This window comes from Lampris incognitus, chromosome 14 (assembly GCF_029633865.1).
Source record: "Lampris incognitus isolate fLamInc1 chromosome 14, fLamInc1.hap2, whole genome shotgun sequence".
NCBI lineage: Eukaryota > Metazoa > Chordata > Actinopteri > Lampriformes > Lampridae > Lampris > Lampris incognitus.
In genome coordinates this window covers 44,233,376-44,261,340 of record NC_079224.1, presented here as the reverse complement: position 1 = coordinate 44,261,340, position 27,965 = coordinate 44,233,376, and the positions used below count along the sequence as shown (strand labels likewise).

At 46.9% G+C, this 27,965-nt stretch overlaps 1 protein-coding gene and 1 non-coding gene across 2 annotated transcripts in view; both read right to left on the bottom strand.

Moving 5' to 3' along the window:
* The window catches only part of LOC130124132 (ATP-dependent 6-phosphofructokinase, platelet type-like), a 69,142-nt gene extending 43,036 nt beyond the window's left edge, over positions 1-26,106 (bottom strand). The window contains exons 1-7 of the mRNA XM_056293564.1: positions 25,896-26,106; positions 13,053-13,126; positions 10,336-10,413; positions 7,488-7,677; positions 3,913-4,078; positions 2,081-2,125; positions 732-840 (exon numbers count right to left, since the gene is read on the bottom strand). Of these exons, the coding sequence (XP_056149539.1) occupies positions 732-840; positions 2,081-2,125; positions 3,913-4,078; positions 7,488-7,677; positions 10,336-10,413; positions 13,053-13,126; positions 25,896-26,004 (771 nt within the window). The 5' untranslated portion in view covers positions 26,005-26,106. The remainder of the gene's footprint in view (positions 1-731; positions 841-2,080; positions 2,126-3,912; positions 4,079-7,487; positions 7,678-10,335; positions 10,414-13,052; positions 13,127-25,895) is intronic.
* Positions 4,180-4,268, bottom strand: trnar-ucu (transfer RNA arginine (anticodon UCU)). Its single transcript is given in 2 exon segments — positions 4,180-4,215; positions 4,232-4,268. It is a non-coding gene; the product is annotated as a tRNA-Arg (tRNA).
* Positions 26,107-27,965: the final 1,859 nt, after the last annotated feature.

The window sequence follows — 27,965 nt, the reverse complement described above, 5'->3', positions numbered from 1 at the left end:
ATTCATGTGGATGTTACTTTGACACGTGCCAACTACCTGAACATTGTTCTAGACCAAGTACACCCCTTCGTGGCAATGGTATTCCCTGGTAGCAGTGGCCTCTTTGAGCAGGATAATGTGCCCTGCCACACTGCACACATTGTCAGGGATGGTTGGAGGAACATGACAAAGAGTTCAAGATGTTGCCTTGGCTTCCAAATTCCCCAGATCTCAATCCTATCGAGTATCTGTGGGACGCGCTGGAAAAACAAGTCCGTTCCATGGAGGCCCCACCTCGAAACTTACAGGACTTAAAGGATCTGCTGCTAACGTCTTGGTGCCAGATACCAGAGGACACCTTCAGAGGTCTTGTGGAGACCACGGCTCAACAGATCAGAGCCGTTTTGTCACAAAGGGGGCCTAGACAATATTAGGCCTGTGGTTTTAATGTTTTGGCTGATCGGTGTACACGAATATGCGTCCCATAAATTCTACAAATAGTCCACCACAAGGCAAGGAAAGCTGGCAATGGTTGTTTGTTGGTCTGTGCAAGACTCAGGAAGACCCTCTCCAATCTTGTTTATGTCGATTCAGATCGCAAACCATGGAGCAGGAAACTGTCTCAGTGGTGCAATGGACAGTCTTCCAATCTGGAGGTACCAAGGGCGGACACGCGTGTGTGTGTGTGTGTGCGTGTGTGTGTTTGTGTGTGTGTGTGTGCACGTGTGCGTGCACGTGTGCGTGCACGTTACCTCAGACAGTTTCTGACACATGCTGTCCTCCCAGCCATCCTCAGGAGGCATCTCAGGGATGAACACCCAATCTGCCCCACAGGCCAGAGCACTGACCAGCGCCAGGTATCTGAAAACATACACACACACACACACAATACCCATATAATAACACATATACACACATAAGAAGAAGAATACCTCACACAAACTAAACACACACCATAGAGCATCATTTATCAATATGGCCACTACTACAGAATGTCATAATGAAATGGTAAAACATGAAGTCAAAAACAAATCTTACATGCAAAGTGTCTTTATGCATGCTCAGTAATCAGGTAAGGAAACCACAGAAAGTCGAATCAGTTCATCTGGGCACAACATTTATTGAAACGTTTCATCACCCATCTGAGTGACCTCCTCTTCAGTACGCTGTGTCCAGATGTCCTGAAGGATCCGCTTCCGGTGTGGGATGATGGCTGCGCGAATTTGCGTTTGCAGAGGCCTCACCCAGTGCTGGTGTCAGAACATGGCGGCACAAATTCACATTTGCGGCGGCCTCACCCAGTACCGTCCATGCAGTGTCTTCGTCCACTTCTGTGTCTAAGTTTTGTCTTCGTTTGATGGCTGGGAGAACTGGTGCTGGATCGGCTGGGAGGGCGGGGCAGGCTAAGCTAACCGCTAGCCCGTGCAGACCGGCAGTTCCGGTAACACCGATGGCGGTCTGGCGGCAGCCTCACCTGGTGTTGACTGTGGTATTTTTGATGTCGTGGTGAGGAGTGCGGGGAGGTGTGTCGGGGGCGTCTGGCTGAGAGAGCTGGCACTGGATCGGCTGGGACAGCTTGGTCTGCTTGTCTGATGGGCCCAGGGACACATGGCCCCTGCCTGGAGTTGCACCCGAGGAGGAAATGCCGAGGGCGGTCTGACAGGATGTGGAAGTGGGGCGGTCTAAGCTAATTGCTAACCCATGCAGCCCGGCGGTTCCGACACTCATCCTGGCTGGCGTTTGTTCCCTTGGACAGTGATTTTTGTTTAGTTGGATATATGTGTTAGTTTGTATATGTGTGTTCTTGTGGTTTTTGGATGTGTTTTTGTCTTTGTGTTGCACTGCTGTGGGCTGGGGGAAACGGCACTTCATTTAATTTCATGCACGCAAGTGGATGAAGTGAAATGACAAATAAAATGTTTCTGATTTCTGATTCAACTTTCTGTGACTTTAAAGGTTTCTTTAAACACATTTCTACATCCCTCACTTGATATAGAAAGCCCAACATTTGGTTCACGATTTACGTCTTATTACTAAGTTCAGATGGAGGGCAGTTGTCCGCTTATATCATGATCACAGAAAATAATAACGACGGCCTTACCCGCAGTGTCGACCCATGACCTCCAGTACAAATGTCCTCTGGTGGCTAGAGAGAGACAGACAGACAGAGGGGGAGAGCGAGAGAGAGAGGGGGGAAGAGAGCGAGAGAGCGAGAGGGGAGGGAGAGAGCAAGGGAGGAGAGAGAAAGAAACCAGAGAGACCGAGAGAGAGAGAGAGCATGAGAGAGGGGGGGGGAGGGGCGAGAGACAGAAAGAGAGACTTTAACTTTGAATTAAAATTAGGCTTCTTGTTTAGAAATAAGCAGTGCCTCACCTTTAGCAGCAGGTTGCAGATAGTACAGGCTACATTCTTCTCAGTGCTTGACTATGCAGATGTGATTTACATGCATGCTGCTGCCCAGACCCTCGAGCCCCTTGATGCCGTGTATCCCAGTTCTCTCAGATTTATTACAGGAGACAGTATTAGAACACATCATGGTATCCTCTACGAGAAGGTAGGGTGGCCATCCCTTTCCACTCGAAGAGAACAACACTGTCTTTTTTTTTTTAATTTACAAAGCCATCCTTAATAAGCTCACATTTTATTTATCATCACTTTTAAGAACTGGAAATATGGGACACTGTACTCGTTCACAAGAATGCATCACTTTGGATATCCCTTATATGAATACAGAATGGGGGAAAACTGCATTCACCTACTACGCTCCTCATGGGTGGAGGAAGCTTCAGCACTTTTAACCCTAGAACAGCTGAAGCTCCTGCTGAGCGATGCTTTATGTAATGAATGTTCCCATTTTTCTTAACATGTCTGTTTCTGTCCTTGTGAAATGTTTTACTGTATTTTTCTTTGTTTATCGTATATTTTGTAATGAATTTGTCATGTGTTTGTGTTATATTTATGTTTTGTATAATGTTGATTTTACACTTTGTACACCTTCTATTGTATAGCTTCTTTTTGATTATATATTTGCAGGGCACCACTGCAAATGACAGCGTTGCTGTCATTTTGGCCTTTCCCTGATTAAATAAAGGTCATCTATCTATCTAAGCTAGCTAGTATCTATCTATCTATCTATCTATATATCTATCTATCTATCTATCTATCTATCTATCTATCTATCTATCTATCTATCTATCTATCTATCTATCTATCTATCTATCTATCTATCTATCTATCTATCTATCTATCTATCTATCTATCTATCTATCTATCTATCTATCTATCTATCTATCTATCTATCTATCTATCTATCTATCTATCTATCTATCTATCTATCTATCTATCTATCTATCTATCTATCTATCTATCTATCTATCCATCCATCTAAGCCAGCTAGTCTCTATCTATGTTACTTAGTAACTGAAACTCTCTGCCTTTTGTCTGCTGTTTGGTCTGCCTAGATTTTTGCAGTTTTCTTTTTGGCCTTTGTTGACATGCAAAACACTCTTCCACCAACCTGTCTAACCTGCCAAAAAACAGCGTTTACAGATAATAAATTCAGCTCAAAGTCACTCCATAAAAAAAACCCACAATGATTGAGTGAATGAGACGAGTTAATAATGGAGTTATCATAAAATGTATTTCTTCAGTGTGGTTTTTCCAACCACATTTCAAAAACACGCATGTTAAGCGAATTGGAGACTCTAATTGCCCATAGGTGTAAAATGTGTGGTCATCAGAGAAAGTGTGGTCATAGTAGACAGACAGACAAGACAGATAGATAGAGAGATAGAGAGAGAATGGGTCTGTGTCATCATATCTTCCACCCATTGCATGCTGGGATAACCTACACCTGCCCATGACCTCGAACTGGAATAAGTATGTTTACACACTGAGTGAATGTATGGATAAATGAATGACTGACTCCTTCACCTCTGGGCAGTGGTCATGATGGCGTCCACCACCTCGATGATCCTATGCAGGGCGGAGTCAGTGCCGATGGTCATGTCGGTGCCACAGAAGTCATTGTCAATGGATCCCACCATGCCCACGATATGGAGCTTCGAGTTCCTGCTGACCGCCGCCTCATCAATCAGTCCTGAAGTAGAGAGAAGGAAAATAATGATCAGGGAGAGCAATTGTGAGATAGATAGATGGAAAGAGAGCGAAACCTCTCTACCCACAAGACCTATAACATAACGACTCTGGTGGGACTCGAACCCACAACCTTTGAATCACATCTCTGATTGACTAGAAGTCCAATGCGCTATCCATTGCGCCACAGAGCCATGGACATAACCACACCCAATGGTCTACCAGTCTTTCAGTCTGTCTCTCTTCCTCACACAAACACACCACCATTTTTGTGACCACACTTTTTTTTCCAATTTGATCAAGATCAAAATCCTTTACAGGCACAACCTTAAATATAAAATCTCTGTTCAGAAGTTAAATCCCCCTGTGCTGCTCCGTTAAGAGAGTTGACTGTGTGACGCTGTTTGTCTTACGTGGACTTGTTAGTGTCATTTGTCTTGAAAATCCTTTGAAGCACAGCTGTGGTTTTTCCCCTTTTCATCCATCTTTTCTCTACTGAACCCCGAAGAACTCATAGTCGTATCTTTTCAAAATCCTCCTGTTAAACATCTTAAACTGACAATTTTTCTGACTTTTCAAAAATTTTCTGTGCATTTGCTTGACGTTTTGATGGCAGCATGGCCGACATGATCATGTATTTCCCCCCCCCCCCCGGGGGGGAGGGGGGGTCAAAGTTCAGGATCAAGCACGATAACGTCTCTACCAACCAGAGCTTCCATCTGTTCTGTAAGAGTCCAGTCAGTCTTCTATCCATGACATCACAGAGACAAATACTGACTTCTCTCCGACTGTCTGTCACTTACATAGTCTCATATGTCTATCTGTCTATGGACACATCCATCTTAACACACAGAGATGGACACTCACGTTTGCTTGATCTATTTTACAAGTTATCCTGTAAAACAGCAACTTTGATGGGACTCGAAAGGCAGATGAACCTTTCCCTCGGCTTTGAAGCCAGCCGGCATTTCAACCAGCAGGGGGCGACGAAACGCATTTCTCCATTATAATTTGAGGCTGTTAAACATCGTAATTAGAACGTTTCTGGGGTCCGTTGGGCGACTAAAATTGAGGTAAAAGATCACAGATTTTCTCACAACGAGCTAACTAATTCGGTGGAGCAGTGTGCGCCAAGGGCAACTATGTTAGCCAAGGGCTAGCCAGTCTCTTTATCCGAGCACGTCACGACATCTATATCAACGATGGCAGGACTTACATGATAAAAGTCCCCCAAATCTGCATGTGTAGAGGTGTCTTATCTAACATTATTACATGAGCACAGTTGTGTACATGTTTACATCGGTTCACAAATACACAAAGTGCAGCACTCTGATCAAGCGTTAATGCTAAGTCGCTAGCGGTTTATGATAGCGGTAGCATTAGCAAGGTTAGCATTGTAAACTACTAATAAGACACGTTAGCCCCTAGCTAACGGGTCTGACCCTTTAGCCGAGCGGTTAGTGATGTCGCCTTGTGGTACAGTACACCACGTATCGAATCCCGCACCGGGCACGAAAATAACCGGTTACAGCGGCGGGATCCGGAAGTGTGCGGATCCTCAGAAGTCTCTTCGGAGCGCGGGAATGACAAAGCGCGAGGGCGCGCTTCCGGGAGAGGGTGACGACTGTAAACTACTAATAAGACACGTTAGCCCCTAGCTAACGGGTCCGACCCTTTGGCCGAGCGGTTAGTGATGTCGCATTGTGGTTCAGTACACTTCGTATCGAATCCCGCACCGGGGCAAGAATATAACCGGTTACAATAATCTGAGCGTTTATTTATCAAAGGTGTACTTACAACTCAAAACACAAGCAACTGGGGATCTGATTGCCTGAAGACCTACTGTCACCGGTTATTTTCTTGCCCGGTGCGGGATTCGATACAGGGTGTACTGCACCACAAGGCGACATCACTAACCGCTCGGCTAAAGGGTCAGACCCGTTAGCTAGGGGCTAACGTGTCTTATTAGTAGTTTACAGTCGTCACCCTCTCCCGGAAGCGCGCCCTCGCGCTTTGTTCTTCCCGCGCTCCGAAGAGACTTCTGAGGATCTGCACACTTCCGGATCCCACCGCTGCCACCAATGTAACCGAGGGTTTGTAGATGTCGCCTATACTGTATGTATGAAACTATAAAATAACAAATACGGAGGTTCCACTTTCACACGAGGACCACTTCATTTGGATTCTTCCCCCAACCGAACTCCACAGCAACAACACTGCGTACAGCACTTCCGCTCTCTCTTCAGCCTTCAAAATAAGAGCTCAAGGCATATACTGTGGCAGCAGCTTATAACAGGAACTTAAAATCACCAACAGGCAAGTCCAGAAAAATAGGTTACAGTAGTAAATGATTCAGAGAACGCCATCTGTTAACGCTTAGCTTTTGCTGGTTCACATCAGCAACCAATCACATTTTTGACAATAGGTATTCTCTGGTTGCCAAGCACAGTGAAATTGAAAAGCTCTTGACTTGCTCAGTGATGCTGCCCTGACCTCTTGTCCTGGAGGGGCCCGGAGGTCAGCAACTATAGTTACTGGACAACAAAGATCTTTGCTTCCTGAACACTTGGGTGTATTCTATTTGAGCTGCTGATCATGAAAATCGCCTTAAAATGTTCCCATCACATACTGTTTTGTAGATAAAACCTATTTTTGCGATTTCCCGTCATATTTTAAGTCTACTAGTCTATTGCCCACAAAGCAAGCTGTTTTGGTCAGTCCAAGCACACCTGGGCATGCAAATGTTGTTTTAGGCACACCTGGGCATGCTAGTCAGGTTAGATTAGAGGTGGGCAACATGATTCAGGTGCAAGTCTTTTTTAACCAAGCAGTTACAAACCACACACCTGATTCTATTAGTCAAAAAACAGTCTTGTTCCAACCAAGCAGTTGCACAACTGATTCTATTAGTCAACCAATAGTCTTACTGAGGACCTTGATTTGTAGATTTGGGTGTGTGGCTGCTTGGTTGGAACAAGGTCCTGCACCGATGCCGACCCTTTCAGGATCATGTTGCACATCTATGGAAGCTATAAAAGCTGCCCACATATACAGATGCTGTTTGGACGCATGTTGATGCACATGTGAATAAGTTTATCGGTGTAAATCACATTTCGGTGGCCTTACACATAGGAAATAGATAGTGATTGTACAGAAAACGGCTTGTGTTCTATTATAACAGGTGTCTGAAATTGAGATTTGACCAGAAATGTAAAGCGCTTTGAGTTGCTGTTGCAGCTGGAAAAGTGCTTATATAAAATGCAACTTGACTAAGTAGGGCACTCCAGACGTCCCTCTCCCCAGCAACACCCTCCAGCTCCTCCTGGGGGATCCCAAGGTGTTCCCAGGCCAGATTGGACATGTAATCCCTCCTCCTTCCGATTTGATTCCATGCCAAACCATCATACTATTACCTTGCTGCAGGAGCTCGTCCAACAGGCCGCTCCACTCCTCTCTAAAGAGATTGGCTCCCGTCAGGCTGCCGTCTCCTCCAATCACACACAGGTTGTTGATGCCACGCTGCACCAGGTTGTGCGCCGCCTTCAGACGCCCCTCATGGGTACGAAACTCCTTACATCTGGCACTGCCAATGACAGTGCCACCCTGACGGTGAGACACAGACAAGGTTTAAATTATGAGTTTTATGACATGAGCGGAGGAACTACTGTATAATTCATGTAGTGAAGGAACATCGACTGGTTTTGTGCACAGCAGGCTCTAAGAATGGACAAAGACAAAAACTCTTAACAGTTGATGATTTACTCTGATCTGAGGTGATCAAATCTGTTATATTCTGTTCCGTTTTATTCTGTTTTGCTATGTGGTGATAGATTTGGAGAGACAGTCAACGTTCCAGTCCCAGATAGCATCCGGATGTGGGCCACTTCAGGCAATGATGCGGCACTGATGGCCCTCTTCTGGCCCTGACAACATGGATGTGAGCCTGAAATGGCCCACTTGTATAATAGCAAATATGGCCAATATGCCAAATCAAATGTGGGCCTTTTTTGGCAAAGATGCGGTGCTCTGGGCAACATGTAATCTGGATGTGACCCTGAAGTGGCCCGTGTGGTAAATGGTGAATATGACCCAAATATCACAAAACAAATATGGGCCACCTTTGGCAAATATGTGGCACACGCGGCATTGCTATAGCTTGGTTCTGGCCCAGATCTGGCAAACAGGGGTGGACCCCCCCCCCCCCAAGTGCCATCATTCCACGCGGTATGTGGGCCGGATGAAAGTGTCGTGGGACGGGTCCGGGGCCACGCAATTTTGCTATCTGGGGTAGAACATTGTTGTGAGATTAGCTCCATTAAGATGACTGGTAGTATTTTGAAACCTGACTACGGCCTTGACCACACGTATACGAATATATTTCTGAACGGACACTTTCCCCGTCCATTAAAAAAAAAATCTTACCTTCATTTGACACAATATCTTCCCCTACACACGAGAACGCAAAAACGACTACAAACGTTCAAACGACCATGCCCAGCCAGTAGGTGGTGATAAAGTCTACATCAACAATACGTCAAATACCGAAGAAGAACATTCTGCGCATGCGTAGGCGAAATAAAAAGTATACATATAGTGAGCTTATTTTCAATGTTGATCGAGTTCTCTTTCACCATGTCTTCAGTTTGAGCCGATCTTTCCTTGATTTTTCCAGAGATTACACCAATGACATTCTCCTGCGCCTCAGCCAGGGTAGGTTCATCCGCCTTACTAGCTGCTTGGGTGGAATTAGGACGTCGCTTCTTTTCTTTTTTTAGGTTGTTCTTTGGATGGCGTATTTGGGCAAGATTCACGTTAGTTTCGTTCTCTTTTCCTTAGCAGGCTCGATTTTCATTGTCTGAGCTCCATCTGTGGCCGACGTGACTATGCTCCTTGAGGCAGTTGCTAGTGTAAACTGCTAATAAGACACGTTAGCCCCTAGCTAACGGGTCTGACCCTTTAGCCTAGCAATTAGTGATGTCGCCTTGTGGTGCAGTACCCCCCCCCCCCCCCCGTATCGAATCCCGCACCGGGCAAGAAAATAACCGGTTATATTGGTGGCGGCGGCGAGATCCGGAAGTGTGCAGATCCTCAGAAGTCTCTTCGGAGCGCGGGAATAACAAAGCGCGAGGGCGCGCTTCCGGGAGAGGGTGACGACTGTAAACTACTACTAAGACCCGTTAGCCCCTAGCTAAGGGGTCCGTTAGCCCCTAGCTAAGGGGTCCGTTAGCCCCTAGCTAAGGGGTCCTTTAGCCCCTAGCTAAGGGGTCCGTTAGCCCCTAGCTAAGGGGTCCGTTAGCCCCTAGCTAAGGGGTCTGACCCTTTAGCGGAGCGGTTAGTGATGTCGCCTTGTGGTGCAGTACACGCCGGATCGAATCCCGCACCGGGCAAGAAAATAGCCGGTTCCACTATGTTAGCTAATAGCAAACTGTTGCTAGCTAACGTTACAGCTGACGTAGGACTCTGGTGACCATAGTGCCGTGAGTCGCCCTTCTGTTGTCGGGAAGTTTTCTTGTCAGGGAATCGAGCACAGGAAGAAAGCGGACTTGTTTCCAACACATGAAAGTATAATTGACTATTAAACGTCACACATGTTTATGAGGCGCAACTGTAATCGACCTGACTTTTGTGAGAAAAACCAAAGTCGGTCCTCAGCGCTCATGTCGCCATCTTGGCCGGGTCAAGGCGCCACCTCGTCGTCTGTCCACACAAACGAGTCACATTTTGCTTCTGGATTCGCCGCAGCACCTTGGGCCGTGTGCCAGGAAGAGTTTAGATCAATAAAGGTGAAGAAGCGGATGTAAAGTATCTAAACATACTAATTGGCCATTGCCGTTTTTATTTTTACGTTACCGTCGCTGTCGCTTCAGGCGCATGCTCGTTACACAAAGCAACAAAGGGCATGGGCGAATTGAAGCGTGACGTCATCGTTTCCCAGAAGCTCCGTTTTCCGTGTGGGCGCGCTGATACACGGAAAGCGGCACTTTAAAAAGATCCCCGAGTGACCTTCAGCGCCATTCGCGCGTGGACGAGAGGCCAAAAGGTAGAGGAAAGTGTTCGTTTTGCAAAATATACATATTAGTGGCAAAAACGGCATACGTCACACAGATGGAGAACATAACATTTTACTAATGGAGAGAAATGGATTTCAGCTTTAACCTGTGCTGTTGATGAAAATGCTCTCTACTTTATGTTTAATTAATGGTTAATTAATTACATCGATAAATGAATTAATGTTAATCTGAGATGCAAGGCTCGTCTTACCACTTGGAGCATGCTGGACACGCTCTCCCATGTGGCCTCTTCGATATTTTCCCCTCCGTCCACCATTCCCTGATATCCCTGACAGGAGAAACACAAACAGACCATTTTATACAAGTACAACGTGTTGACGATGACACAACTAATCAGTAACGACCTCTTTTGAAAATGCGTTATTCCACAGCTGGCATTTGGGGCCATGTCCTGACTTGTAGGGACCTCCATAGTAGAGTTTGGATATAAGCAGCAGGGGGCATGGAAATACATCAAACATCAGAGCTAACTCAGTATTTGTCTGGTTTTGCTCCTAGTCGAATGAACATTTGAAAATATATGCTTACTAGAAGAACCCCACTACAATGTAGAAGTTTGGTTCTCCACCCGTCTAAATCTCCCTCCTCTTCATCCTGCCAGCTAACCGCCTTCCCCCTGCCCCTAAACCCCCCCCCGCCCAACTCCCTCCCCCCAAATGCTCGGAATCATCTGAAATGCCGAGAAAAGTGGTTTTTAGCCATTTTTAGAAAATGCATATTTTGCATAATTATAAATAATTTAATTTTCTGCTATTTTTCCGGTCCTCTCTGGAACAATACCTACCACCTCCAAAAAAAAATGAGGATCATAAGTGCATTTTTGCAAAAATGCATATATTTTGCATAATGCCAAAACATTTCTAAGTCCCAGAAATTTTTTTTTTATATATAGGTGAAAAAAATCAAAGATGCTCAGAATCACCTGAAATGCCGAGAAAGGTGGTTTTTAGCCATTTTTAGAAAAATGCATATTTTGCATATTTATCCATAATTATGCATAATTTTAATGTTCTGCTATTTTTTATAGGTGCCCCTGATCATCCCCAATAACCTCCAAAAAGAATCAAGGCCCCAAGTGCTTTAGTTTGGCCGTTTATAGACTCTCACACAGACACACACCACACACCAGACCACACATTGTGAAAATACGGGAGTAGATAAAAGTTACTTTCCAATGTTCAACATCAGTAACATTTAACCTTAGCACACCAGAGACATGTGTCAGAATTATCCGTCAGAACAGAGGTTATTAACGCCACGCGTGCTTGGTGGGAAAACCGAAGTAGAAAAACAAGCCGACGTCACGAGAAAATGAGACGCTGTTTGGAATAAGTGAGGCGAGAAGGAAATGCATACATAAAATAGACACGTATGTAAACTATATGTCATGTGCATATCCACACGACAAGCCACAGCGTTGTGCCATCCCAAAAGCGTCCCCGGCACGTGGCTCTCAGCTGTCACTTCTCATATCAACGACTCCTGCAAATGAATGTGAATGTCTGTTCTGGTCATCCAATTAAACCGACACTGAGTCGTTATCGGCTCCGGTCTCCGCCAGCAACGCCACCGCAGCCTGTTACACTGTACATATACATCAGATATACGATACTTAGCATCTCTCGGATATTCAATAAGCATCGGTTTCTCGTTGATTTCTGTCAGTAATGACGATAACTGTGCAATGTCCAGTCTTGTAATATCCAGTCATCTCCTGCTGCCTTCTTCATGTTTTTAGTTTCATGTGTATTTTATTCCAAATTGCCTTACAGTAACTCATTTTCCTCTCCTTTGAGGACAGCCAGGGGCTGAACTGTCATCTGTGCTATTGTCTTGGTGTCATGTTCAACTGAGATATAGATGTATTTGAAAATGCAGCTGTCCCCAGCTAGAGAGTATAACATTAAAGTCTGTGCTCCTTATTATTTCCTATATGCAGACATTCGTTCATTCTCTGTACTAGCTTAATCTAATTCGGACTTTGGAGCCACTGCGGTCTATCCCAGTATGCGTTGTGTGGAAAGCAGAAAGACATGTTGTGGCCAAACGGCCAAAACAGACGGTAAATGCAATTCCACAAATTTCAACGAATGGGTAAAACGTTGAGGATTACCGCCCTCGGTCAATAGAACGATTCAGTTCATGCATCTTGCATCATTCTTCCCAGTCAAGGATCCAGCCCCACAACAAGAGATCATTTATAAAACATGAACTTATTATTGCATTTATTCAATTCCATTTTCCAGAGGTGGGAACAAATTACTTTTTCCAAATCCCAAGTCCTAAACTTTGATTTTCAAGTCCTAAACAAGTCATTATGGGCTCTTCATCAGATGTAATGCCATTTAGAAAAATTTAACAGCGTAATAGTTAATATACCACATTTATGCAAGTCACGAATCCTTTTTCAAATCTGTATCCATTACAGATTGATTCAAAGAGGGTCGGTAATTAAGGAAATGACGACTTGACTGGCTGCACACTTTTTAAAAGCATTTTATCTTTCGGCTTGGGGAAGGTCTCAAGTCTTTCAAGCCAAAAGGGTCGAGTCCAAGTCAAGCGACGAGTCCCTGGTGTTAAAGTCAAAGTCAGGTTGTGAGTCTTTCTCAGTTCTGTCAAGTCTAGTCATCAGATTTATGACTCGGGTCTGGCTCGAGTCCATGCCATGTGACTCAAGTCCAAACCTCTGGCATTTTCCCTCCTACCAAGGCCGACAGGCAGAAACCGGCCACCAAGCACAGCGCTGGCACGTGGCCTTTGAGGACGCTGCCGGCTCCCTGAGAGACAACCTTGGCCGATGAGAACAGGCCAGTCACCGCTAATTTAACTAGCTGTCAAATGTGATGAAGGGGCCAGACGTCCCTCAGGTCCCGCCTGGGGCCTGCTGAGTCACAGCGCCTGTCTCACCTCATGGATGAAGTAGACCTTCGCTCCCACGTAGATACCCATGCGGACCACCGCCCGGACCGCTCCATTCATACCTGGGAGAGGAAGAAGAGGGTGGGGGGATATTTTTTGGGGGGAGGAAATAGGAAGAAAAGGGGTTAGTGGCTGGGAAAGGGTGATATACACATATTACAAAGAAGGACAGAGACAGTGATAGAGAGACTGAATGGTTACGGCACGTCCCACCCGTCGCCAGCTCGATTCCAGCCTGTTGCACGTCTTACCTCCACCCTATCTCTCTCATTTCCTGTCTGCCTGTCACTGTCTAATAAAGGTTAAAACAAGAGAAGAAGAGTGAGACAAAGAGGAAGACGGACAGACAAAGAGAGACAAGAGAGACATTGAAAGTGCCGCTGAGAGCCCTGTGCCACAAAGCAGAGGCACCCGACAGACGAGAGACAAAATCCAGTCTATAAAAACACTCTGACAGGTAAAAGAAATTAAATATGAGCTCGAAACACCCTATGGAGCTCTTCTCAATGGCCCTACGAACATCCGAATTGACCGGCTAGCATTTCTACGCTGTGCGATGTACAAGGGAACTTGTACAACACGTTTACTAAAGTACGGAGTACTCCGTGTGACAAACCCAAAGTAGCAAAAACTGCCAAACTGGGACTCCATTCTATACATTATTCACACTATACAATGATTTATTAAACCTTCTGTTGGACTGGGTTGCACTGCAGAGACAGAAGGCCCCTTGAATCTTTCCATCAAACGCTTCCTTCAGCTAACACCGAGATGCCAAGGCGCCGGCACGAAAGACGTCAGCTGCCCTTATGTGCCAGCAGCATGAGGCCCCTACACTCCTCCCACCATACACACTGAACACACAACGTACACACTAAACACACAACGTACACACAAACAACACCGGCCTTTCATTGGCCCTTGCTGGAATGTGGGCGGCACTGGGCTGTGTCCTGGATGTCAATGTCATGCCAGAGGGGACTGTTCAGGCCTTGCCAGGCTAGGACTCTCAATGCCTTCACAGTGAGTAGACGGGTCCCTGAGACCCGTGGAGTAATCGTCAGAGGGCCCTAATTATTTCATGTGCTCGTCAAACTGATACTAAACATTTGCTCCATCCCGGAGAAGTCGTTTAGATGAGTCGGATGGTGCTGTTGTACATTCGCCTTCAGTCGTTTAGAAGATACTCGTTACCAAAGACTTGCAAGAGTCAGCAATTAGACTAGTTCACCTGTTACCAACTGCCATCATAGAGCGCTACACAGTGATCCTGTCATAGTAGTACTATATGAAGTAGTAGTAGTACATTGGCTACAGAGTAATCATGTCATAGTAGTACTATATGAAGTAGTAATAGTATTAGTAGTACATTGGCTGCATAGTAATCATGTCATAGTAGTACTAATAGCAGTAGTAGCTGTAGTAGTAGTACACTGGCTACAGAGTAATCACGTTATAGTAGTACTATATGAAGTAGTACTAGTAGTAGTACATTGGCTACATAGTAATCATGTCATAGTAGTACTATATGAAGTAGTAATAGTAGTAGTAGTACATTGGCTGCATAGTAATCTTGTCATAGTAGTACTAATAGCAGTAGTAGCTGTAGTAGTAGTACACTGACTAAATAGTAATCATGTTATAGTAGTACTATATGAATTAGTACTAGTAGTAGTAGTACATTGGCTACATAGTAGTCACGTCATAGTAGTACTATATGATGTAGTGGTAGTAGTAGATTTGCAACACAGTGAACATATCACAATAGTACTATATGAAGTGGTAATCATACATTTGCTACATAGTAATCACGTCATAGTAGTACTATATGATGTAGTGGTAGTAGTAGATTTGCAACACTGAACATATCACAATAGTACTATATGAAGTGATAATCGTACATTTGCTACATAGTAATCGCGTCATAGTAGTACTATATGATGTAGTGGTAGTAGTAGATTTGCAACACAGTGAACATATCACAGTAGTACTATATGAAGTGGTAATCATACATTTGCTACATAGTAATCGCGTCATAGTAGTACTATATGATGTAGTGGTAGTAGTAGATTTGCAACACTGAACATATCACAATAGTACTACATGAAGTGATAATCGTACATTTGCTACATAGTAATCATGTCATAGTAGTACTAATAGCAGTAGTAGCTGTAGTAGTAGTACACTGGCTACATAGTAATCACGTTATAGTAGTACTATATGAAGTAGTACTAGTAGTAGTACATTGGCTACATAGTAATCACATCATACTAGTACTATATGATGTAGTGGTAGTAGTAGATTTGCAACACTGAACATATCACAACAGTACTATATGAAGTGGTAATAAGTACATTTGCTACATAGTAATGACGTCACAGCCTGGTGTACTTGTCATGTTCAGTACATTTAGTGTAAGTGTGTCTTTGATCATCAAGACATGTTCAATAGTAGTAGCAAAGTATAAAGTAGAAGTACATGGACACTTGTCAGTATAACGGACATATTATCGAACATGATCCTATACGTTCAGCCGTCGGGAGGTTACGAGGTAACGTCCCTCTGAAGTATACTTATTTTAGTTTTATTCATATCTATGTCTTAGGCCAAGGGCGATTTGACTGCTTTATTAATGCGTGGTCAATATAATGCATGTGTGTGTGTGTGCGTATGTGAAGTCTACGCTCCAGAACCTTCTGGCAAGGCAGCAAAACAAACAATAAGCCGCTCCTCATGTATTTTCAGGCAGCGCTGTACAATGTGAACCACTGTTAGGTGAGACGAGTCAGCTCCTGTTGCTAGGAGACCAGAGGGCGTGCTGATTGGATGAACTTTGTGGGAGGAGGTCAGACTGGACGGCGTTGTCTGAGAGGGAGCACTTGAGAGCCGGTCCCCGGGTGGCTACCCTCCATGACAGCCGATGGAGGGGACTCGTTAAATTCACAGTCCAGTTTTCATGCGCCGCACGGCACAGACGTGCCAGTTAGCTTCTCGTGTTGACTAGCCGTCGTCGTCTAGCCGCCGTCTAGCCGTCGTCATTGCGCAAATTAACCAAATTTGGTAAATGTATTAAATTTGATGTGAAAGCTGGTTCTTCTGTCCTCCACCATACTTGAGATCAAACCTAAGCATTGTATAAGATATGCATGTGTGCTGGTCGTAATCCAGGCGGCACGGTGGCGCAGTGGCTGGCGCGGTCGCCTCACAGGTTCTGGGTTCGAGCCCCGGGGTAGTCCAACCTTGGGGGTCGGCCTGTCCAGGGTGTCTCCCGACCTGCTGCCCAATGACTACTGGGATAGGCTCCAGCATCCCCGCGACCCTGAGAGCAGGATAATGGATGGATAGTCGGAATCCAGCACTACTACCACTACTACTACTACTACTTTCAGCTGCTCCCGTTAGGGGGCGCCACAGCGGATCATCCGTTTCCATCTCTTCCCGTCCTCTGCATCTTCCTCTGTCACACCAGCCACCTGCATGTCCTCCCTCACCCCATCCATAAACCTCCTCTTTGGCCTTCCTCTTCTCCTCTTCCCTGTCCAGCATCCTTCTCCCAATATACCCAGCATCTCTCCTCCACACATGTCCACACCATCTCAATCTTGTCTCTCTTGCTTTGTCTCCAAACCGTCCAACCTGAGCTGTCCCTCTAATATACTCCTTCCTAATCCCGTCCTTCTTCATCACTCCCAATGAAAATCTCATCATCTTCACCTCTGCCACCTCCAGCTCCACCTCCTCCTGTCTTTTCATCAGTGCCACTGTCTCCAAACCATATAACATAGCTGGTCTCACAACCATCTTGTAAACCTTCCCTTTAACTCTTGCTGGTACCCTTCTGTCACACATCACTCCTGACACTCTTCTCCACCCACTCCACCCTGCCTGCACTCTCTTCTTCACCTCTCTTCTGCACTCCCTCGTTACTGATTCGTCCCAATATTGTCTGATTTTGGTATAGATGTTTTTTCACCATCAGGAATTGGGAACATTTATTAGTCATTTCATTCCCAGCCCACAGCAGAGCAGCACCAAGACGAAAACACATATCCAAACTACAACACACATCCATCCATCCATTATTCAAGCCAGTGATCCTAGTCAGGCTCACAGGGATGCTGGAGCCTGTCCCAGCAGTCACTGGGGGGCAGGCGGAGAGACACCCTAAACAGGCCGCCAGGCCATCACAGGGCCGACACATGCACACATTCACACCTAGGGACAATGTAGTACGGCCGATTCACCTGACCTACATGTCTTTGGACTGTGGGAGGAAACCGGAGCAAAACACATTTATCCAACACATCAAAAAAAAAAAATCTTCACTGTCCAAGAGCGCGAACGCCAGGATGACTGTCGGAACTGCCGGTCTGCACGGGCTAGCAGTTAGCTTAGCCTGCCCCGCTTCCGCGTCCTGTCACTCCGCCCTCGGTGTTTCCTTTTCGGGCGCAGCTCCAGGCAGGGGCCGTGGTCCCTGGGCCCACAGGACGCAGCAGACCAGGCTCCCCCAGCCGGTCCAGCGCCAGCTCCCCCAGCCATCAAACCAAGACACAAACTTAGACGTGGACAAAGACACTGCATGGACGGTACCGGGTGAGGCCGCCGCAAACGGAAACTTGCGCCGCCATCTTCCCACAGCTCACACATCTGTGTGTGTGTGTGTGTGTGTGTGTGTGTGTGTGTGTGTGTGTTGCAATGAATCACATCCAACCGGCACACGGTTTTAAGATGTTAATGTGTGTAGTTTCAGTTCCCCTCCACTCTGGGTGTGACACCACACTTATGCCCCTTTTCCACTGCATGGTACCGGCTCAAGTCGACTCTACTCTATTGGACCCTACTCTATTCATGTTCCGGGGTGTGGTTTTCCACTGCAGATAGCGCCCCCTCACGGCGAAGCCCCGCTGGTCCTGTTTGGGCGTGTTGACTACTTTTTGCTCCCTTGTCTACCAGCGCCCCCACACCAGGGTTTTATTTTCCAAAAAAAGTCAACAAGACCAACTCTAAAAGTTGCTTCACATTAGTGTAACTGAGAGATTCACAGACAACAAATAATGTCTTACACAGATAATCAACAGAAATACAAGTTTCATTAGACTCGCTTTGGCGTTTCCTGGTTATAAACAAAGCTGTTCAATTTCTCAATGACCAATCACAGGTCAGATTTTATTCATATTTAAATATAAATAAATTGTATTTACACTACCGTTCAAAAGTTTGGGATCACCCAAACAATTTCGTGTTTTCCATGAAAAGTCACACTTATTCACCACCATATGTTGTGAAATGAGTAGAAAATAGAGTCAAGACATTGACAAGGTTAGAAATAATGATTTGTATTTGAAATAAGATTTTTTTTACATCAAACTTTGCTTTCGTCAAAGAATCCTCCATTTGCAGCAATTACAGCATTGCAGACCTTTGGCATTCTAGCTGTTAATTTGTTGAGGTAATCTGGAGAAACTGCACCCCACGCTTCCAGAAGCAGCTCCCACAAGTTGGATTGGTTGGATGGGCACTTCTTTGAGCAGATTGAGTTTCTGGAGCATCACATTTGTGGGGTAAATTAAACGCTCAAAATGGCCAGAAAAAGAGAACTTTCATCTGAAACTCGACAGTCTATTCTTGTTCTTAGAAATGAAGGCTATTCCATGCGAGAAATTGCTAAGAAATTGAAGATTTCCTACACCGGTGTGTACTACTCCCTTCAGAGGACAGCACAAACAGGCTCTAACAGGTACTATTTAATGAAGATGCCAGTTGGGGACCTGTGAGGCGTCTGTTTCTCAAACTAGAGACTCTAATGTACTTATCTTCTCGCTCAGTTGTGCAACGCGGCCTCCCACTTCTTTTTCTACTCTGGTTAGAGCCTGTTTGTGCTGTCCTCTGAAGGGAGTAGTACACACCGGTGTAGGAAATCTTCAATTTCTTAGCAATTTCTCGCATGGAATAGCCTTCATTTCTAAGAACAAGAATAGACTGTCGAGTTTCAGATGAAAGTTCTCTTTTTCTGGCCATTTTGAGCGTTTAATTGACCCCACAAATGTGATGCTCCAGAAACTCAATCTGCTCAAAGAAGTGCCCATCCAACCAATCCAACTTGTGGGAGCTGCTTCTGGAAGCGTGGGGTGCAATTTCTCCAGATTACCTCAACAAATTAACAGCTAGAATGCCAAAGGTCTGCAAGGCTGTAATTGCTGCAAATGGAGGATTCTTTGACGAAAGCAAAGTTTGATGTAAAAAAAATCTTATTTCAAATACAAATCATTATTTCTAACCTTGTCAATGTCTTGACTCTATTTTCTATTCATTTCACAACATATGGTGGTGAATAAGTGTGACTTTTCATGGAAAACACAAAATTGTTTGGGTGATCCCAAACTTTTGAACGGTAGTGTATATCTTATTCATTTATTTTTATAAGCTTTTATTATATTTAAATAAATATGCGTGTATTTATATTTGTTTATAGTTTTATTTATTTATTTATTTATAGGGGTGTTTTTCCATGTCACCTCTTAGTATCGGCTCAGCTCACGCGGAACCTCGACGGAGGTGGTACCAGAAAAGTACCTGGTCCTATCCCCTAACTCTTGCCCAATGGAAAACCCAAAAAGAAGCGAGTAGAGTTGGGTCGAGCCGAGCCGGGACCGTGCAGTGGGAGAGGGGCATCGCGCCCCCTCTGCAGGGAGACCGAGTGTGTTGACCAGTTCAGTAAAGCGTGGAATAACTGGACAGCGTCATATCAACAGTAAGTTGGTAAACACCGTCCTTAGTGCTTCTGATGGACAATACGCATTTCTTGGAGACAAAACAGACATGCGGGACATTCGGCGCAACTTTTGTCCCAAGTAACAACGACGGACGAATCCCAGCAGTACTGGTGCCGTTCTCTGCACAGTGAATGAAACTAAAAAGGATTGTTTGTGTGTATTTAGTATTGTTTTTTATTACTTGAGCACTGAACTGTGCTGTTGACCATTATGGGGAGCCACTTGGCGAGCGCTGTTGGGCTTCCTGGTGTCTCCTGCACATTATTCCTCTAAAACTAAACTATAGCCCAACCCTGCAGCTACTAGTGCCATGCACGTCTCACTGAGCTACACAGAACCAACAACCTGAAACCCTGACGACACGAGCCGGCGCAGATGTTATGAGCGGACTGACATTAACACGCTGTGAGGGCAACTTCACACCTGATGTGGGCGTAGTTTTAACCGTTCCCCGTGTATGACCAGGACCGTGTTTAACTTCCTTTTACATTGCTTAGATAGATGTGTAAAGTGCACGTGGAGCAGAACAAAGGTGGTCTTATCAGGTGTCTTGTCCAGGTGCAGAGATAAAGGCCTATTGTCAGCTGTTGGTTGATGGCAGAGGAATGTGTGGGAGACTGACTGAGTGTAGCAAGTGTGTACACACTAATTTGAGAAGTGGCCTTGGTGGGATGAGAGCTGGAAGACGAGATAAGGAGGGGAAGAACAGACAACTACCCCGTATGAGAGAATTGGAGAAGTGGCCTTGGTGGGATGAGAGCTGGAAGACAAGATAAGGAGGGGAAGAACAGAAAACTACCCCGTATGAGAGAATTGGAGAAGCGGCCTTGGTGGGATGAGAGCTGGAAGACGAGATAAGGAGGGGAAGAACAGACAACTACCCCATATGAGAGAGTTGGAGAAGGGGCCTTGGTGGGATGAGAGCTGGAAGACAAGATAAGGAGGGGAAGAACAGACAACTACCCCATATGAGAGAATTGGAGAAGTGGCCTTGGTGGGATGAGAGCTGGAAGACGAGATAAGGAGGGAAAGAACAGACAACTACCCCATATGAGAGAGTTGGAGAAGCGGCCTTGGTGGGATGAGAGCTGGAAGACAAGATAAGGAGGGGAAGAACAGAAAACTACCCCATATGAGAGAATTGGAGAAGTGGTCGTGGTGGGATGAGAGCTGGAAGACAAGATAAGGAGGGGAAGAACAGACAACTACCCCATATGAGAGAGTTGGAGAAGTGGTCGTGGTGGGATGAGAGCTGGAAGACAAGATAAGGAGGGGAAGAACAGACAACTACCCCATATGAGAGAATTGGAGAAGCGGCCTTGGTGGGATGAGAGCTGGAAGACAAGATAAGGAGGGGAAGAACAGAAAACTACCCCGTATTACAGAATTGGAGAAGCGGCCTTGGTGGGATGAGAGCTGGAAGACGAGATAAGGAGGGGAAGAACAGACAACTACCCCATATGAGAGAGTTGGAGAAGTGGCCTTGGTGGGATGAGAGCTGGAAGACGAGATAAGGAGGGGAAGAACAGACAACTACTCCATATGAGAGAGTTGGAGAAGCGGCCTTGGTGGGATGAGAGCTGGAAGACGAGATAAGGAGGGGAAGAACAGACAACTACCCCATATGAGAGAATTGGAGAAGTGGCCTTGGTGGGATGAGAGCTGGAAGACGAGGTAAGGAGGGGAAGAACAGAAAACTACCCCGTTTGAGAGAATTGGAGAAGCGGCCTTGGTGGGATGAGAGCTGGAAGATGAGATAAGGAGGGGAAGAACAGACAACTACCCCATATGAGAGAATTGGAGAAGCGGCCTTGGTGGGATGAGAGCTGGAAGACGAGATAAGGAGTGTAAGAACAGAAAACTACCCTGTATTAGAGAATTGGAGAAGCGGCCTTGGTGGGATGAGAGCTGGAAGACGAGGTAAGGAGGGGAAGAACAGAAAACTACCCCATATGAGAGAGTTGGAGAAGTGGCCTTGGTGGGATGAGAGCTGGAAGACGAGGTAAGGAGGGGAAGAACAGAAAACTACCCCATATGAGAGAGTTGGAGAAGTGGCCTTGGTGGGATGAGAGCTGGAAGACGAGATAAGGAGTGTAAGAACAGAAAACTACCCCGTATGAGAGAATTGGAGAAGCGGCCTTGGTGGGATGAGAGCTGGAAGACGAGATAAGGAGTGTAAGAACAGACAACTACCCCGTATGAGAGAGTTGGAGAAGCGGCCTTGGTGGGATGAGAGCTGGAAGACATGAGATAAGGAGGGGAAGAACAGAAAACTACCCCATATGAGAGAGTTGGAGAAGCGGCCTTGGTGGGATGAGAGCTGGAAGACGAGATAAGGAGGGGAAGAACAGAAAACTACCCCATATGAGAGAGTTGGAGAAGCGGCCTTGGTGGGATGAGAGCTGGAAGACGAGATAAGGAGGGGAAGAACAGACAACTACCCCATATGAGAGAATTGGAGAAGTGGTCGTGGTGGGATGAGAGCTGGAAGACAAGATAAGGAGGGGAAGAACAGACAACTACCCCATATGAGAGAATTGGAGAAGCGGCCTTGGTGGGATGAGAGCTGGAAGACAAGATAAGGAGGGGAAGAACAGAAAACTACCCCGTATTACAGAATTGGAGAAGCGGCCTTGGTGGGATGAGAGCTGGAAGACGAGATAAGGAGGGGAAGAACAGACAACTACCCCATATGAGAGAGTTGGAGAAGCGGCCTTGGTGGGATGAGAGCTGGAAGACGAGATAAGGAGGGGAAGAACAGACAACTACCCCACATGAGAGAATTGGAGAAGCGGCCTTGGTGGGATGAGAGCTGGAAGATGAGATAAGGAGGGGAAGAACAGAAAACTACCCCATATGAGAGAATTGGAGAAGGGGCCTTGGTGGGATGAGAGCTGGAAGACGAGATAAGGAGTGGAAGAACAGACAACTACCCCGTATGAGAGAATTGGAGAAGTGGCCTTGGTGGGATGAGAGCTGGAAGACGAGATAAGGAGTGTAAGAACAGACAACTACCCCGTATGAGAGAGTTGGAGAAGCGGCCTTGGTGGGATGAGAGCGGGAAGATGAGATAAGGAGGGGAAGAACAGACAACTACCCCATATTAGAGAATTGGAGAAGCGGCCTTGGTGGGATGAGAGCTGGAAGACGAGATAAGGAGGGGAAGAACAGACAACTACCCCGTATTAGAGAATTGGAGAAGTGGCCTTGGTGGGATGAGAGCGGGAAGATGAGATAAGGAGGGGAAGAACAGACAACTACCCCGTATTACAGAATTGGAGAAGTGGCCTTGGTGGGATGAGAGCTGGAAGACGAGATAAGGAGGGGAAGAACAGACAACTACCCCGTATGAGAGAGTTGGAGAAGCGGCCTTGGTGGGATGAGAGCTGGAAGACGAGATAAGGAGGGGAAGAACAGAAAACTACCCCGTATTAGAGAATTGGAGAAGTGGCCTTGGTGGGATGAGAGCTGGAAGACGAGATAAGGAGTGGAAGAACAGAAAACTACCCCGTATTACAGAATTGGAGAAGTGGCCTTGGTGGGATGAGAGCTGGAAGACGAGATAAGGAGGGGAAGAACAGAAAACTACCCCATATGAGAGAATTGGAGAAGCGGCCTTGGTGGGATGAGAGCTGGAAGACGAGATAAGGAGTGTAAGAACAGACAACTACCCCATATTAGAGAATTGGAGAAGCGGCCTTGGTGGGATGAGAGCTGGAAGACGAGATAAGGAGGGGAAGAACAGACAACTACCCCATACGTGCAAATCCAAGGGAATAAATCAAATCATTGACACCGGGGGAGAATATAAACTTGGTAATGCCGCTCACATACGATACAGTACCAGTGTCCAGTGGCGGCTGGCCAGTAGAGGGCGCTGGGGCGCCGCCCCTTCAAACATCAAGAGAGGAAAATCTACTGAAACATGTTCGGTATAATTTAGTTGTATAATGCAAATAACGATGAAATAAAAGTGTTGTCAGTCTGTCAGCAGCATTAAATATTGGTTCAAATGGTGTTTGGTTGGTTCCTGTCTGAATACATATACTTCCTGTCTGAATACATATACTTCCTGGGTGGGGGGGTGCCGGCCAAACCATACCTCATGTAAGCCCTCGAACTTGTGGCGAGCAGGTGACCTGACGCTGCCGTCTGATTGGTTTCTTCAGATTTTCCAGGGGGCACAGTTCTGTGCCGCCCCAGACACGCCCATTTTTATTGGCAGCGAACTGGTATTGTTTCAATGTTTTTTGATCTAATGTGATTGGACAACTCTCGTGGCTGTCAATCATGTTCACACCCACCATGACGGCTCGTCTCGGCTGTCAATCATCCACCGTCTACGAGCCCTGATAGAACCTATAGGCTACACTGTCCTTCTTAATAACTCTGTGTGGACACTAAAGCAGCTGTCAGGTGTGCTGCGCCAAGGTAAATTTCGCCCCCCCCCCCCAAATTTTTTTTGACATTTTTTTGCACCAACCGCCGCTGGCCTGTGCACTGTAGCCGTAGAAACCGTGCAGCGAGGCCGCAGCATCACAGCACCACCGCTTCACCCGCGCACCCTATGGGCACACGCCGTTACGTAACACCCAGCAAGGATGCGTCGCGCGACGTCTTCACATCCTGGCGCAAGAGGCTGGGTTCGTGTGACATTCCGGCCCGGTGTTTCGGCGTCTTTGCCGTAACACCGGGCGGTGGGCGCTGTAAGGAGTCCCTTATTTAAAAACTCCGTGAGTCACCCGCCGCGTCTTAAAACGCGCGCACCGTGCTCCGACGTGTGCGGTGACGCGCGGAGGGCGTACCCGCCGCTCAGCACGTAGCCCTCACGCGCACGACACGCGTGTCCGCCCCAGCGGAATCCTGCGAGACGAGCGAAGCGTGCGTCGACGCATGTCGGAGGAGGTGGTGGTGGTGGGGGTGGGGGGGGGCGTTATATTCAACCTTCCCAGCGCGTGCTGCCGCATCTGGCCAGCCGCGGCCGTCGCTCATGTGATTCGTGTGCACGCACACGGGTGCTTCTGCGGCTATTTCTGCTCATGAGATGTTGCAGAGTCTGTCGTCCATTATTATGTGTAAGCCCTCTTAATTGCATCTGCGGCACACGCGCGGAGACAGACGCCCCGGGACGCACAAGCTACACACGCGAGTAAGAGTAGCTTGTGTTGGCAGCGTGCCTTCTCGCTTACTCGTTAATCACTGGACGTATCGCCTCGGGACTGGTTAGACTGTCTGGAAAGCGACGTTACACCTCTGTATCACTTGTATGAAAGTACGCAAATAATCCCCACCTCGTCGGGGTGGAGAAGCTTGCGTATTCTAAATGATCCCGAGAGCCGTGCCGCCCCGGAGCTTGGCTCCTGGTAGGGTCACCCAAGGCGGACGGGGTCAAGGGGGGAGGTTCCGGACGAAGCGCGGATCCGGCAAAGACCTCAACAGCGGAACCGGCGCGAGACAACGCCAGCGAAGGCGGATGAAGGCTGCGACAGAGGGTGGTCCCCAATCGGTCTTGGCTCTCCATGCCATCGGACTCTGGCCACCCTCTGCCAAGGACCGTGTGGTGGCTGCAGGCGCGTCAGCCTCTCCAACGTAAAGAGCTGTCACGCGCAGGCGTCCTCCAGCAAGGACCTCGAAGGGGGACGGTCGTACTCGACCCCTAGTGATTTGCCGATGATGATGCAAATAATGTAGCAATAGATGTGCCAGTTGTCCATGTATGTGTGGACAGCTGTCGTGTTCTGATGAAAACAAATCAGATGCAATTGTTGCCACATCCATAAATGGGATCTGCGTCTTGGAACAGGAGCATCGGGAGTTGAGTGACTCCCGCTCAGTTGCATTAAAACGCGACAAACTCCCCCCAAAAAAACCAAAGCAAACGCCCGTGGAATCGCCTGCAACACAGAGAATGAGCCCCGTGCCCTGCCCCGTGCCCATGCCCTGCTTTCGTTTTGTTTTTGTATTTACTAACTGTTGCGCCCAAAGCCTGTCCTCTACATACGCCTCGCCGTATAACCCCCACTTGTTTAGATGGGAGCTGCGTTGTGATGAACGGTACCTTGCGCATCTCCTCCACTTGTCAGCACAGCGATGGATTTTCCAGCGCCGGAAAGATTCTCGAACAACTTCCTGGTGTCCTGACGCGTGGGTGCCGCCATGCCCGACATCTCCGTCTTTACCTTCCGATGGATTGATCTGCGCGAGCCGACTCTCAGCGGTCCGATTGGGGAAAAAGTTCCTGCGGGATTCGAGGGAGTATCGGTATCTCCGGGGCGCAGGACTCTAAGTACTGCAGTGGTCCCCGCCCACCAGAGGCGGCGTAAGGGGTGGGGGGGTCGGGGGGAGGGCTTAACCTCAAGAAAGGCCATAGCACCCCCGTACGATGTAAATTCTAAAAGTGAAGTTTACTTAGAATAATCAGGAAACTGATTTACGCCTGGGAAAAAGTAAGTAAATGAACTTAATCATTTTTTAAAGTAAACTCAACTTTTAGAATTTGCAGGGATAGCGCCCCACCACAAATGTTGTCACTTCTTCACACGTTTCATTTTATTCAATAAAATGAAACATCTGAAGAAGTTACAAAATACATTAATAAACTCACTCACTCATTCACTCACTCATTCATTCATTCATTCATTCATTCGTTGATTTTCCAAGCCGCTTATCCTGATGAGGGTCACGGGGTGCTGGAGCCTATCCCAGTGCTCACTGGGCTGAAGGCGGGGAAACACCCCGGACAGGTCGCAGGTCCATCGCAGACAATACATTAATTTATAACATAAATTAATTGTTAATTAAATTAACTGAATTAATTGTTCGACTGTGTGACATCTGGTCGTCACACAGTCGAACAATTAATTTATTCGGTGGGAGAAAAAAAGAAATGTGTGAAGAAGTTACAAAATAAATTAACAAATCAATTCACCATATACATTAATTGTAAATGGAATTAATTAGATTGTTTGACCGTGTGACATTATCTGGTCTTTATCGATCATCTATTCATAGGACCAGTCTGATCCTATTAATAGAGGACCGATAATATAGTATTTACGGTAGGTTCTCTAGCGCCCCCACGCATTTTAGTGGTGGCGCGTAGAATAGCAGGCGTGGTTGGCTAACGGCTGGTTAATGATCGAAGGCGCGTCCTCAACGCAGAAGTCGGTGACCGGTGTCGTCCGAAATGGATCGTTTCTTGGTCTCCAAACGGCCACGTTTTGTGGCTGATCAACCCGCAACAGCTGACAGCTAGTCTCCTGAAACAAGCGGGGAGACGGGAGATCCGCCAGAGCAGGAGCAGAACCAGTTTGACGATGCTACGGCTAACGCGGATGCTATCGTGGACGTTAGCCAACGTCCACGGGAAGAGCCAGGACGCCCAACTCTTAACGCATACCGATCACAGACGTTTGGGGCTCGACAAAGGAGTTTCAATAGAGGCCGGTTCGAGCGGTATGTCTGGCTGGAGTATAGCGCCACCCAAGGTGCAGCACACTTCCGGATCCCGCCGCTGCCACCAATGTAACCGGTTCTTTTCTTGCCCAGTGCGGGATTCGATACGGGTGTACTGCACCACAAGGCGACATCACTAACCGCTCGGCTAAAGGGTCAGACCCATTAGCTAGGGGCTAACGTGTCTTATTAGTAGTTTACAGAGGCATGGACGGAATTCAAAATGAAGCAGGAGCAGCAACCCGGCATTGCTTGGCCATAATCACCAGCAGGACACAAGAGCCGGACCCTGACATCGACGCCTTTGCCACCAATCCAGATAACAGACGCGTTGTTCTGCTATGAAGACGTCTAATGGTGAGTGACTGTAACACCAATAAAACCAGGCGATCAAACTCGCGCGCTTTCTACAACCGCGCGACTCTTCGGTGTGAACGCGTGTTGTTAAAATGACGCGAAGGTTATCAAAGCACAACGCAGCGCGGAGCGACCCACCCCCCACCCAGTCACACGGCTGGGAAGGAGGCCAGAGTTGAAAAATGCATGACCCCCCCACCACCCCCTCCCCCAGCAGCCTCGCTCTCGTGCGGCTTCAGGGCCTGTCGCAACGAGCAGAATGTGACCAGATTGTCGCGCGTCACGCGGCGCTGGTGGGTACACGTCAGGTTGCCCA